At 47.0% G+C, this 14,825-nt stretch overlaps 1 protein-coding gene across 1 annotated transcript in view; it reads right to left on the bottom strand.

Moving 5' to 3' along the window:
- Nucleotides 1-14,825, bottom strand: part of LOC106910241 (scavenger receptor cysteine-rich domain-containing protein DMBT1-like) — a 35,492-nt gene that overhangs the window by 3,400 nt on the left and 17,267 nt on the right. Inside the window, exons 22-34 of the mRNA XM_088009836.1 lie at nt 13,675-13,779; nt 12,934-13,168; nt 12,639-12,854; nt 11,557-11,644; nt 10,949-11,086; nt 9,799-9,858; nt 7,206-7,487; nt 3,916-4,230; nt 1,420-1,476; nt 1,201-1,317; nt 662-778; nt 453-554; nt 207-278 (exon numbers count right to left, since the gene is read on the bottom strand). Of these exons, the coding sequence (XP_087865962.1) occupies nt 207-278; nt 453-554; nt 662-778; nt 1,201-1,317; nt 1,420-1,476; nt 3,916-4,230; nt 7,206-7,487; nt 9,799-9,858; nt 10,949-11,086; nt 11,557-11,644; nt 12,639-12,854; nt 12,934-13,168; nt 13,675-13,779 (1,904 nt within the window). The remainder of the gene's footprint in view (nt 1-206; nt 279-452; nt 555-661; nt 779-1,200; nt 1,318-1,419; nt 1,477-3,915; nt 4,231-7,205; nt 7,488-9,798; nt 9,859-10,948; nt 11,087-11,556; nt 11,645-12,638; nt 12,855-12,933; nt 13,169-13,674; nt 13,780-14,825) is intronic.

Below are 14,825 nucleotides of genomic sequence, written 5' to 3'. Positions count from 1 at the left end.
TGCTGAGACCGCAGCAGCTTGGTGAGACCGCAGCAGCTTGGTGAGACCGCAGCAGCTTGCTGAGACCGCAGCAGCTTGGTGAGACCGCAGCAGCTTGGTGAGACCGCAGCAGCTTGGTGAGACCGCAGCAGCTTGGTGAGACCGCAGCAGCTTGGTGAGACCGCAGCAGCTTGCTGAGATGCTCCTGGTCCTGCAGACTGACTCACCTTCCTCACTCAGGCCCCTCAGGGCTGAAGGCTTCGCTGGCGGCTTCAGGTCTGTTCTGTATCTCTGAGAATCTGCAGAGAAGTGCAGGCTGCATCAGTCTGATCACAAAGCCTGCAGCAGTTTCACTGCATCAGTCTGCAGAGGCTGACAAAGTGCAGCGCAGCTCCAAACCGCAGACATGCAGAATTATCATGAAGCAAATGGCCAGAGACAAAAGCAGAGCAGGAGACAGGAAGTTGTCTCACTGTGGAAGGTGGACATCCTGACAGACGGCTCACGGTCTGGGTCTCCTGACGCGCCGTCCGCTCTCCTGATCTGGCTCCACACGGTCCTGGAGTCGGACGGGACTTTGAGACAGAAACATGAATGAACCGACTCCACGGTCTGGCCGTCACTGTGCAGGACTGCAGCAGGTGGCTGCAGCAGCTGCTGGTCGGAGACGCTCCGGACTCACCGACGGTCTGCAGCGGGGCGGGACCGGCTCTCACCAGGTTCTGGTTCACCTTGTAGAGGTTCAGAGGAGGATCGCTGGGCGCCGTCTGCTTGGAGCGAGTCTGCTGCAGGAGAAACACTGCACACAAACCAAAGACGAGATTTCAGAAAAACAAAAACTCAGGAGGACAAAATGGAGAAATCCAGATATTTATGGAAATCAAAGCTTTCAGCAAGTCTGACGTTCAGCAGATCAGGAGGAAACGCTGATCTGCGTACCACAGTACTTCTATTTTCACTACATATATTACATTTAGAATGAATCATTCAGAAATAAATGGGTTTTTTCTGTTTAATAAATCACTCTGACAATAATCAGTATTTTAGAGCCGACACGTCTTCAAGCTTTGGTCCATCTTCATCGTCTCCTCCTCATCGTCCGCAGGTTGTTCAAACCGTCTGCTCCGTTGTCCTCACCGATCTCAACTTTGCTAATGATGTTAAAAGCAACTTTACTGCTAGATTTGCTGCAGATTCGACCTTTAGGAGATGAGGACCTACCGTGCTGTCGCCTGTAAAGGCAGCAGAGAACCAAACTCAGGATGGCGAAAACAAGCAGTCCAAGAGCCAGAACCACGATGCTGAGATGTTCAGGCGACGGAGCGCCGGCAAGACGAGCTGGAGCAACGGACGGACATCAGAGGTTCAGGTTCACTCAGTCACACTCCTGAAAGTCCATTGATCTCTTTTAAGAAATAAATTCAACTCTTAAATGTTCACCTGTGGTCATCAACTCAGTCACACCTTCTGTGGCTACTCCAAAAAACGCCTTCGAATCTGCAGGGAAAACAGGAAAAGAAAAGATTCAAGCTAATCCATAATGTTTAGGTTTAAGGTCAAATATTTCAGATTCTTTATTACTTGAAGCAAACACACAGAAACTGCTGGTTTAAGGTGGAAGGATCCAAAAATAACATTAAAACAAATGGAGAAAAGACAGGTAGGATGGTTTGATGGTAGGATGGTTTGATGGTAGGATGGTAGGATGGTTTGATAATTTGATGGTAGGATGGTTTGATGATAGGATGGTTTGATAATTTGATAGTAGGATGGTAGCATGGTTTGATGGTAGGATGGTTTGATAATTTGATAGTAGGATGGTAGCATGGTTTGATGGTAGGATGGTTTGATAATTTGATAGTAGGATGGTAGCATGGTTTGATGGTAGGATGGTTTGATAATTTGATGGTAGGATGGTAGCATGGTTTGATGGTAGCATGGTTTGATGATGGTAAGATGGTTGGGGGAATGGAAGTGGAATCAGATGGGAATTTAACTTTGAGCCATGTTGATATTTGTGTATCTTTTGAAGGGGGTGGGGGTAAGGGTGCTTGAGCACCTGCCCCTTTTGCTCCTTGCCCCCAAGTGCCCTTTTGGTCAATTTATTTATTTATTGTTGTATTATTTCTGACACATAACACGTACTAAAATTATTATTTTTTTGTTGGGTTTTTTGTACAACATAATAATCCCTCTGGTCACCTTGTGACCTTTGACCTTTTGCCCGTGACCCAGTTGTCTCTCCACAGTGAGATAAGGCGGCTAACTGGAGCTGAACGTAGCGAACGTTCAGATTACAGATCAGTTTTTGGTGAATTAAAACGTTTTGGTGAATAAAGTGGAGCAGACCTGCTGCTTGTCAGATGATGGAAAACGTTGAAGTCTCGTTTCTGCTTCAGAGGTTTAAGCAGAGAGGTAATGAGATACAACAGACACTGACAGGCCTCTGTCTGCCTTTCTCTGAAGAACTACTGAGGGGAGGAGACAGCCAGGTGAGGAGAAACTGTTCTTATCTATCATTCAGTGTTTCTATCACACAGACATTAGGCTGTTGTTGTTGTGCTATTAACTAGCTGCTAGCTAACGACTTTGCTAGCAAAGCCAGATAAATAAAAGCTTCTTCCCTGTATCGTTAATGATATCAGTCATTCTTCAGCATCGATTATGCAATAGGGGAACATCGCCGTCCAAACCGATCATCTCCATAATGGATTTATGTCTAATTTCCTTTGCTGCATAAAGTACATTTTATTCTGGCGTTGGGTAAGTGTATCTAGGAGAATAGCACTTAAATAAAGTCCAACAAGGATATTCATGTAGAATTAAAATAACTCGCCTGAACTACCATGATAGATAAAATGTGTGTAATAAAAGTCATTAATGAAGGAAAAACTCAACCAGACTTTAAGTTTATGGTCTGGTTCACAGAGTATGAAGTTATTTATTTATTTTTTCCCAATTATTCAATAAACAAAACTAACCTCAGTTAAGTAAAATAAAATTGTAATCAAAACTTTTGGAATTGTAATTATTTCTTTTTTAAAAGCAAAACATTTTGTTTAAAAATCTTTTTTTCTAAATTAAATAACTCATTTTTGTCTCGTGAACTTTAAAAGTTATTTGCCAAACAAACTTTTATTTGCACACATCAGAAATCTTTTGTTGTGATTTTAGGCCCCGCCCCCGACGTCATGTGAGAAAAAAGTTTTTTAAGCTAAACTCAGTCGGCTTTTCTCATGGTGACATACATTAACAATTCAATATTTGCTTTTGTTTTTTTTCTGCAGCTCCAGTTAAAGTTTGATGCAGCTCTGCTTTCCTGAATGGACCATCTTCATCTCCACTGCAGCAACCAGGCAGCTCTGTTTTATAGATTACAGTCACTAAAAGGCTGCATTGGGCCCTTGTTTATATTTTAATAGTTTAATTCTGTAAAGACTAAATATGTAAATCAGAGCTAAACCAGCAGCTCTGATTTACATATCTCGCTAAATTGCGGGTTTGAATATTGCAAAACTTTCCTATAACAAAATAGACCTGCAGAAAGAAATTACTAATAAAATATCTTACATATGCATAGTTGTATGCTCTGTATAGAGATTTTCCTTAGCTTTGATTGTAAATCTCACAGTTTTGTAATTTATCATTGTTTATTAAACTCTGAAATCTGAGAGGCTTCGTTAATATTCTGTCCTAGAAGGTTAGATGGCCCCCTTTTCTTTGAGCTCCTGCCCCTTAGTGGCCTCTGCACGGCCCTGATCTTTAGTTTTCATTCCTTTTTGTGAGAAAAACATTTCAAATGATTGCAGCTCCTCCAAATAAACCTCATCACCGCATCCACAAGACGAGTTTGTGTCCAAATGTGGACACTGGCAGAGACAGACGTCAGCTTGGACAGTTCATGTCCAACAGACCAGATGTTTGATGGAGACTGACCTGAACACACCACACCAGCGTCCTCTTTGTGTCCGCAGTCGGAGATTTCCTGGACACCCGGACAGAACCACAGGTTCTGCTCGTTCCCGGTGCAGTTCAGCTCGTCTAGGTGAATCGGTCCGCTCCCTGGAGGGAACAATCCATTCTGACCCGTCACCCTGAGAGCGGTCCCACAGCCCAGCTGGGCGCAAACCACCTTGGCTTCTCTCAGGTCCCATCTGTCGTCACACACCGTGCCCCAGTTCCCGTCCTTCCATACCTCCACCCGCCCGGCACACTGATCCTCATGTCCCTCCAGCCGAACGGACTGATGACCTGAAGACAACATGACCAGGATGTTAAAGCAGGAAGGTCACACCTGAAAACAATCCAGTGACTGAATTCAGACATCACTGATTCCATTGCTCCCAGTAAAGCGAAGGTTGTGTCCGGTAAAGTTTCCGTGGAGAAATGCCCCCCTGACAGTGACAGATCTAGAGTCAACACACAGCTTCTGTTGTTCCAGCTGGAAAATAGAGATCAGGTTGACCTCTGACCTGAACCATCTGAGCCACATAAAGGCCATTGCAAAGTCAGCCTTCTATCAGCTAAAGAACATTTGGAAAAAATATTAATCTGCTGTTGTATCAACCTTCAGACCCCTCTGGTTCAGGTTCTGGTTCTGCTCTGCATCCAGAACCAAACATGGAGAAGCTGCATTCAGGTTCTATGCACCACAGATCTGGAACAAACTTGCAGAAAACTGAAGATCAGCTGAAACACTGAATGCCTTTAAGGCTTAACACCCAAATGTTCAGTTACTTCTGAAACGTAATAAATGGAACATAGATCTGTCACAGAGCCGATCCAAAGTATTCAGCCTCCTTGAACTTTTCAACTTTTTGCCGCTTTTCAGGCTTCAAACAAAGATTTTATTATTTTATGAAGAACCAACAAGTGGGACACAATCAAGAGGTGGAACAAAGTTTATTGGATATTTTAAACTTTTTTAACAAATAAAAAACTGCAAAGTGTGGCGTGTAATATGATTGGGCTCCTTCACTGTCAGTGCAGCAAACTCAGCCCAGACGTTCAGTTTGTGTCTCTGAATGATCCAACGTTGTCCTAACGATGATGAACAGAACCCACCTGTGTGTAATCAGGGCCCGTATAAATGCACCTGCTCTGTGATCGTCTCTGGTTGTTTAAAGCGCAGAGAGAATCATGGAGGCCAAGGAACGCAGCAGGCAGGGCCCAGAAGTTTAAAGCCGGTTTTGGATGCAAAAGGAGCTTTAAACACCTGAAGGAGCTCTGAGCAGCGATCATGTTGAAATGGAAGGAGCATCAGACCAAATCTACCCAGACCCGGCCGTCCCTCTAGTCCAGGGGTCCCCAAAGTTTTCCTCTGAGGGCCACATAACTTTGCCCTTCTCTGCTGGAGCCCAAAGTCAGTTTGTAACAGAAACAGTGAGACGACTGCAGGAGCCTGGATGTAAAAATTTCTTGTTTTCCATAAAGCACAATCAAATAACCCCCTCTGGGTTCTTCACAGAATAAATCCAGGAAATAACACTATTTATGAAATAAATACCGTATTTTCTGGACTATAAGCCGCAGATTTCTCTGCCGCTGCAGGTTTTCCACAGCGATGCAGCAGGGGGGGCGGACAGCCACCATCTGAGTCATAACGGGTTGATTGAATATCACATTTATTACGGTTGAAAAAGAAAAAGTTTCCAAGTTTAGATTTAACTGAACTGATTACGGTAGTTTCTGAACGGTAACAGTAAAAGTGCTGATCCTTCGTGTTGCTACTAGCATGAGCTAAATGAAAATAGGCGCTTCCTTCTTCTTCTTCTTTAGATTCCAACGGCAGCTTGCATCCATTATTGTTGCACTACTGCCATCTACTGGATCCTAATATCTGTACCTCAGATTCTCATGATTCCAGTATTTAAAAAAACAAAAATCTTCTTTTTCCCCTCAATGCTGTTTAACTGATCAACAACATTCTCAAATTTCAATTCCCTATTAAAACCTAATTCCGTTTTAATGGCGCTTTCTTCTTTTATTTCCAATTCTGACTTCCAATGATTCACTTCCTGCTAAAGAGCCCCCTGGTGGTTGAAGAAAAATCCACATATAAGCCACACCGGGCTGTAAGCTGCATGCTTCAAAGCTTAGGGAAAAAAATAGCGGCTTATAGTCCAGAAATACAGTATATGAAAAAAATCTGAACGCTCTCTGGTATTGTTCAGGGGGCCGCACCAAGTGTGGAGGCGGGCCGGATCCGGCCAGCGGGCCGTAGTTTGGGGACCACTGCTCTAAACCCTCATCTGGAACAAGAAGAAAACTGATCACACATGCAGCCAACAGGCCCAGGATCGCTCTGGATGAACTGCAGAGATCTACAGCTCAGGTGGGAGAGTCTGTCCATAGGACAACAGTCAGTGGGACACTGGATAAATCTGGCCAGAAGAAGAAAGCCATAAAAATCAGGTTTAAAGTTTCCCCACAAGCACCTGGGAGACACAAACATGTGGAAGAAGGAGCTCTGGTCAGATATGTTTGGCATAAAAGCAACACAGCTCATCACCCTGAACACACCATCCCCACTGCCAGACATGACAGTGGCAGCATCATGGTTTGGGCTGCTTTTCTTCAGCAGGGACAGAGAAGATGGAAAACATTGATGGAAGACGGATGGAGCTGAAAACGGAACCATTCTGGAAGAAAACCTGCAAAGACCTGAGATTCACCTTCAACAAGACAAAGATCCCAAACATGAAGCAAAACCCACAACGGAACGGTTCACAAACGTATCCAGGTGTTAGAATGGCCTAGTCAAAGTCCAGACCTGAATCCAATGGAGAATCTGTGGGAAGAGCTGAAAGCTGCTGTTCACTCTCCATCCAACCTCCTTCTTCCTGAAGAATGGGCGAAACTGATGGAGACAAAACCAAACAATGGCAGCTGTAATCACACCACAAGGTGGCGCTACAGAGTGTTAATGCAAGGGGGTCAATGATATTACACGCCACACTCTGTAGGACTTTATTTGTCAAAAAAGTTTAAAATATCCAATAAACTTTGTCCCACTCTTGATTCTTCACAAAATAAAAAAAGTTTTAGATCTTTATGTTCAAAGCCTGAAAAGTGGCAGAAGGTTGAAAAGTTCAAGGAGGCCGAATACTTTCACAGGGCGTGTTTGATGTGTACCGATGACTTTGATGATGATGGCAATCAACAAAATGCCAAACCGTCAGGCCTCCACCTCTGTTTGTTTTCCTGGAGAATCAGGAAAGTCTCACCACAAACCACGTCTGTGAGCACGATGCATCCTGGAGTAGACGTCTCCAAGCAGCTCTGCAGACGGCGGTCCCGGTACACACAGTCCTGGAAGCACTTGTCTCTGGGAGGCAGGTTGGATTTATTCACAGAATGAACTCTTCCGCATTTCAGGTCCTGGCAGATCCACTCAGTCAGAGTGTCTAAATAGTCCGGTGGGAGTGGAACCGCCTCCCCACTCCTGTTTCCAGGCATCCTGAGAGTCCACCTGCATGTGCTGCCGAGGTGATGAACGTAAGGGTCGTCTGAGGGCACAGAGGGTCACAGAGCAGAGGATGAAAACTGAGAAAATACTCAAACATCATCCACTGAGGAACAAATCTGGACCAGAAATCTGCAGCAACCTGAAGGATTTTAGAAACAGAACAGAGCGTCATCAGCGTAGCATGATAAACAGATGATGATGTTAAATAGTCTCAGCAGAGCTGCAGAACATGTGCGGTTATCCTAACTGGCAGCTAAGCTTGTGGTTCAGATACTTGGCGCTGATCAATTAAAGGTCACGACCTCAGAGACACAGCAGTGGAAACGATGCAGGAAGACGCTGTGATCAGAGGTCAGATCAGATCAGAGGACAGACCTCTACCAGAGGAGACTAACTTTCTGTGCAGATCCTTTTTACACACGTCTGTTAATCATCTGCTTCCTGCAGAGCCTTTGAATGCTGCTCAGCGTTTCTCCAACACCGCTTCTACTCAAACAGACGGTTCTGTTAGTAATCCAGAACCTTTGGGCCCAGCAGTCGAGGCTTGGTCAGCCTCCATCGTCTGTGTGATTCTGAAACGTTTGTTATTTTAACCTTTAACCTCTGCAGCTCTTTCCTCACCCCAGCACCATTTATGGTTATTATCATGAATTCACTGGACTGCAACAGCAAATTGGAACAATTATGTTTTAAACTTTTGACCATATTGCGTACATTTATTGATTAATCAGAAAACCAATCACACTCCTCTCTGACAGAGTATCAGCATCAAGCTAAGGGAATTGTTTTAAATTTGAGAACAAAGTCAGTATGAGCAGAGGAAAGTTATAAACTCGGGCCAGCCGGGCCGCTCTGACCACCTGCTGAGCGGCCCGGTCAGCCAGGTTCTGATACCGACAGTCGATTTGCTTCATTATAAAAGTGGAACTTCACCGAGTTTAACGCAGAACTGACTGACTGTAGGAGTTAAATCTCTACTTTATTCTCATAATATTACAAATTTAGTCTAATTTCAAAAATAAAATTCTTAGTGAGAAAAGTGAAGATAAAAGTGATAAAACAAGCTTTAATTTATCCTTAAAGTCAAATGAAAACTGATTGTTGGAGGACTTAAACCCACATAGATGCTGAAGTTACTCTGACCTCTGACCTGATGGGCTCAAGAGAAAAACCAATCGATAAGGAATAAAATCCATCCTGAGGGAAACGGGCCGACAGCTGGAGCTGAGAAAAACTTTTCTCAGGAATAACAGAAACATCCAGAAGGAAGAAGGAGCTGCAGCGAGAAACTAAAAATAACTCCTGCTTCCTTCTGATGGAGGCGGCTGGTGAGACGGTTCAGCCGCACCTTTCAGCTTCACTCCGACTGCAGGCCGTCGCATTTCTGCCACCAACCAAAGAGCAGAAACACTGCAGAGAACCTGGATCCGACAGAACCAAGAAAGACTGTAGGACTTTAATTCTCACAATCTGTGGTCGCTCTGAATGCTCACACACACACACACACACACACACACACACACACACACACACACACACACACACACACACACACACACACACACACACACACATCTGGGTCTTTGCATGTTCTCTCCGGTTCTCCTGTTTCCTCCCTCAGTCCAAAAAATGACTGTCAGGTTAATTGGTTTCTCTAAATTCTCCTTAGGTGTGTGTGTGTGTGTGTGTGTGTGTGTGTGTGTGTGTGTGTGTGTGTGTGTGTGTGTGTGTGTGTTGTCCAAGTGACCCGCCTCTTGCCTGGAACGTTAGCTGGAGCAGCAGCTCCTGACCCACCAGGTGTTAGAAATCACAGGCAGCACATCAAGCATCAAGATGGTCGGATTTCAGAAAAATGCAAGAAAACACAAAATAAGTGGTTGAACTTTGAAGCCTAACAATATTAAGACAAGCATGCAAATACACATTTTGAGTTATATTCTGTATTTGATGAACTACTTTGTGAAAATATTTCACTGCTCATGATTCTCCTCCACACTTGAGAAAACCGTGACAGAACATTTAGGTTTTCTTGTCAGAGTGCGATTCTGCTTCCTTTCCTGTAGTGGTGTGTTTCCCTTCCTGTGATTCTGCGGGTAAAGTGAGGATCTGAGGCTGAACCTGTTTGTCTCAATAACTGCAGCGTGTTTGACGCCAGCCTGCGTGGGAGCGCTGCAGCTGCTGCATCGCCCAGAGGCACTTCCTCAGCAGGTCACCCCACATCCTGCCACCGCCGCAGCATCACACTGCATGCTGCTGCGCCTGATGCGGGCCGAACCACCGGCACCAGAACAGCAGGACATGAGTTTGGCTCTCTGTCGGGAGGAAAGGCTGCAGATCAACGTCTTACTCACCGTCCATGTCTTCAGGTGGCACTTGGACCCCAGCATCTGGAGTGGAAGCATCGAGAAGAGCTGAAATGACGAATAAAGGGAGTTTAGTTTTTAATTTGAGAGCAGCATTGTGAAGCAACAAGCTGCAGAAACACAGAATATGTACAACAGGATTCTGGATTTAAAACACGCGGACTGGGAGATTCATCCGTTTCAGTTTGCAGTCGATGGAGGGAAACTATCAGAGCTGCCTCACCTGCACCTTTAAATATCTTTAGTTTTGATTTTTCATTGTTTAAAACTCCACTAAGATCTAGATCTCATTTTCAAGAGAGACCTGAGCAACATACAACACAACAACCTGGCTACACAAAAGAAAACTGAACCAAAACATTCACTCGACGTTAAAACAAATTAGAAACGTTTTAAAAGCAGTGGTAGAGTCACGTTTCTAAGCCGATTCCATCTCTGAATCCTCGCTTCCCTTTCTCTGCCCAACGCCAAGAACCTGCAGCAGCGTAAAGAACGGGCAGCAACAGGGAGTTGAACCAGCTGCAGCCCACTTTTAGAAACCTGGATCATCAAGTGATGGTTTCTTCTACAAGAGACATTGAGACGCTGCGAGCGGCCTAGTCCAAACCTGACAGCACAGAGACGTTTGGTGAAGCATTCATATTCAAAACGTCTCACGATCCATCAGAACGCTGCTGACACCAAGTTCCTTCTGACAGACGATCAGGATCCATCACAAAACACGACCTTCGTTTTCTGTGTGCGTTAAAAAGGAAACCCTAAAATAAAACCCAGATATTTAGAATCAGTTTGTGAAGCTGGAGAGCAACAGATCGATTGCTTTCGTCTTGTCCAGATTCAGAACCAGCTTCACAGTTTGGAAACCAGTTTGAACCGCATTGAAAGCAGACTGTAAAAACTTATTTCATTTGTCCAGAAATAAAACCCTGGAAGGAAAGACTGAAAACAAATAAACGTCTCTAATGCTTTAATTATTTCTAGGAAACTTATTCCAAACAGAAAAAACAGAATGAAGACGAAGAGCTGAGACCAGATGAACATCCAGCTTGAAGCTCAAAGTAACATCTTCATCTGGAGGTAACAGCTGTAGTCCTGCTGTTTCCAGCTCTGCCTTTCAGCCTGTGAATGTAAAGTTTACCTGGAGAGAGCGAGCTCAGCTGGAGGATGAAGAGGAACTGAAGCAGCTTCATCTTGGTGTCACAGCGAGGAGATGATCCTCCACATGAACCTCTTCTTCTTCTCAGACTGAACTCTGCATCGCAGCAGGAAGTGAAACATCAGAGGCTCCAACTCTCTTCTTCTGCTTTCAAAAACGGCTGAGCGTGAAAAATAAAATCATTTAAAGCAATAAGAAAACCACAGAAACGTGATTTTAACTGAAACTGCAGGAACATTTGCAGAAATAAAGGAGAAAAAAAGATTAAAAACATTGTCTTCATTTCCTGTTTTGTGAATAAAGTTGTTGGTTGACATTATGACTGAGTCAAACTCAGCCGTTCTCAGGCAGTCAGAACCACTTTGGACGGTTCTGACTAGATTTCTGATTGCTGGACTGAGTGGAGGAGAAACATAACAAGTAAAATGTGTTTTCTGCTTTTATGCTGAGGAGGGTTAGTTCAGGAATGTAAAAACATGACGTGGAGTTCCCCAGGGTCCAATCCAGAGACACTTTTAAATGAAATAAGTAAGCGCCCCCTATGTCCTATTAGCAGGTACTGCAAGCTATTTTACTGGGTCAGGACCGACGCCAGGATAAGCAGATCCAGTGACTGCAGTCGTACAGCTGGAGCTGGATCCACCTGATGATCCTCGTGTTGCTCTTGTTGGCAACTGACTAGAGTAAGAAAAAGAGAGATTGCTGAACAGCAGCAATCTGGACGATTGGCCTGACGATGAAGAACAGTTCGGTGAGGATGAAACAAATGAACAGTTTTCAGTTCAGGAAGAAATGCAGAAACGGCTCCAACCTGTTAACATGGGCCAGACCTAAAGACAGAAAGAGAAATTCAACACACAAGCCTATACAAGCCAGTTATGCAAGTGACAATGTTCCTTTGGTTTCTTGAAACGTGGCTTTATTGGTTATTCCACTTCTGGCAGTTTGCTGCCTGGTATTTCTGAATTAGAGGAGAAGTTAGGCACATAAAGGGAAACATTTGCTCATTTCACATCTGCTGCATTTAAAGCTTTTCCGACCTTTGGCTGAGTTATTTTGGGAAAATGGTTTCCTTTCTGGGGGAAATGCCTTCAGTAGTGAGAGCAGGGATTTAATGTTCCACCAAAACTCACTGTGTGTCTGATGGGGTCAGACGCTGAGGGACAGGAAAACTGTCTCTGTTACACGTGTAACTCCTGACAGGTTTCCTCCAAGCATTCATGTTTTATCAGATATGTTCTGTTAATCTGACAGGACGGGATTTGATGTGTAGATTAACACCAGACGGTCAGAGACCCTCGGACTCTGGTCGGACCCTCTGGTCTGAGACCCTCTGATCGGAGACCCTCTGGTCAGAGACCCTCTGGTCGGAGACTCTCTGGTCGGAGACTCTCTGGTCGGAGACTCTCTGGTCGGAGACTCTCTGGTCGGACCCTCTGGTCGGACCCTCTGGTCGGAGACTCTGGTCGGAGACTCTCTGGTCGGGGACCCTCTGGTCGGACCCTCTGGTCAGACCCTCTGGTCAGACACCCTCTGGTCAGAGACCCTCTGGTCTTACCCTCTGGTCGGAGACTCTCTGGTCAGAGACTCTCTGGTCGGGGACCCTCTGGTCGGAGACTCTGGTCAGAGACTCTGGTCAGAGACTCTCTGGTCGGGGACCCTCTGGTCGTACCCTCTTGGTCGGGGACCCTCTGGTCGGACCCTCTGGTCGGAGACTCTGGTCAGAGACTCTGGTCAGAGACTCTGGTCGGAGACTCTCTGGTCGGGGACCCTCTGGTCGGGGACCCTCTGGTCGGACCCTCTGGTCAGAGACTCTGGTCAGAGACTCTCTGGTCGGGGACCCTCTGGTCGGGGACCCTCTTGGTCGGGGACCCTCTGGTCGGACCCTCTGGTCGGACCCTCTGGTCGGAGACTCTGGTCGGAGACTCTCTGGTCGGGGACCCTCTGGTCGGACCCTCTGGTCGGACCCTCTGGTCAGAGACTCTCTGGTCGGACCCTCTGGTCGGAGACTCTCTGGTCAGAGACTCTCTGGTCAGAGACTCTCTGGTCAGAGACTCTCTGGTCGGGGACCCTCTGGTCGGGGACCCTCTGGTCGGGGACCCTCTGGTCGGACCCTCTGGTCGGACCCTCTGGTCGGGGACTCTCTGGTCGGGGACTCTCTGGTCGGGGACTCTCTGGTCGGGGACTCTCTGGTCGGACCCTCTGGTCGGACCCTCTGGTCGGACCCTCTGGTCGGACCCTCTGGTCGGACCCTCTGGTCGGACCCTCTGGTCAGAGACTCTTGTCAGAGACTCTCTGATCGGACCCTCTGGTCGGACCCTCTGGTCGGACCCTCTGGTCAGACCCTCTGGTCAGACCCTCTTGTCAGAGACTCTCTGGTCGGACCCTCTGGTCGGAGACTCTCTGGTCGGGGACCCTCTGGTCGGAGACTCTCTGGTCGGGGACCCTCTGGTCGGACCCTCTGGTCGGACCCTCTGGTCGGAGACTCTCTGGTCGGAGACCCTCTGGTCGGAGACCCTCTGGTCGGACCCTCTGGTCAGACCCTCTTGTCAGAGACTCTCTGGTCGGACCCTCTGGTCGGACCCTCTGGTCGGACCCTCTGGTCGGACCCTCTGGTCGGACCCTCTGGTCGGAGACTCTCTGGTCGGAGACTCTCTGGTCGGAGACTCTCTGGTCGGACCCTCTGGTCGGAGACTCTCTGGTCGGACCCTCTGGTCGGAGACTCTCTGGTCGGAGACTCTCTGGTCGGGGACTCTCTGGTCGGGGACTCTCTGGTCGGGGACCCTCTGGTCGGACCCTCTGGTCGGACTCCCCTACGTAAGAGAATGGAAACGTTTTCCACAGCAGCTGGTTGGACAAAAACAGTTTCTCCTTCACCCATCATCATCATCACCACCACCAGTCCATCCATTCATCCGTCCGTCCATCTTCTTCCCTATATCCGGGGTCGGGTCGCGGGGCTAGCAGCCTAAGTAAGGAGACCCAGACTTCCCTCTCCTCAGCCTCTGTTCCAGCTCCTCCAGGGAATCACAAGGCGTTCCCAGGCCAGCCGAGAGACATGGTCCCTCCAGGGTGTCCTGGGTCTTCCCATCCTACTGGTAAGACCTGAACTCATCAGGTCCCACCTGAGGTGGCTCAAGCATCCTGACCAGACCCCTGAACCACCTCAGGTGGCTTCTTTCGACATGGAGGAGCAGCGGCTCTACTCTGAGTCCCTCCCGGATGACCGAGTTTCTCATCCTATCTCTACGGGAGAGCCTAGACACCTTACGGAGAAAACTTGTCGCCTGTATCCGCAATCTCATTCTTTCAGTCATGACCCAAAGCTAATGACTGTAAATGAAAGTAGGAACGTAGATCGACCGGTAAATCGAGACCTTCACTTTTAGACTCAGCTCTCTCTTCACCACAACGGACCGGTACAGTGCCCGTTTCCCTGTAGACGCTGCGGCAATCCGCCTGTCGATCTCCTGCTCCCCTCTTCCCTCATTCGTGAACAAGATCCTGAGATACTTAAACCCGGAGAAGGCACTCTACCCTTTTCCGGTTCAAGACCATGGCCTCGGATTTGGAGGCACTGAGCCTCATCCCTGCCACTTCACACTCGGCCGCGAACCACTCCAGTGAGAGCTGCAGATCACGACGTGATGAAGCCAACAGGATCACATCATCTGTAAAAAGCAGAGATGCTATCCTAAGGCCACCAAAACGGATCCCCTCAACACCTCGGCTGGTCTAGAGATTCTGTCCATGAAAGTAATGAACAGAATCGGTGACAAAGGGCAGCCTTGGCGGAGGCCAACTCTCACCGGAAACGAGCCCGACTTACTGCCGGCAATGCAGACCAGACTCCGACATC

The sequence above is a fragment of the Poecilia mexicana genome, unplaced genomic scaffold (genome assembly GCF_051168715.1).
Source record: "Poecilia mexicana isolate PSO_F unplaced genomic scaffold, ASM5116871v1 scaffold_11, whole genome shotgun sequence".
Lineage (NCBI taxonomy): Eukaryota > Metazoa > Chordata > Actinopteri > Cyprinodontiformes > Poeciliidae > Poecilia > Poecilia mexicana.
The sequence above is the reverse complement of the archived record's forward strand: the minus strand, read 5'-3'. Positions and strand labels throughout refer to the sequence as shown.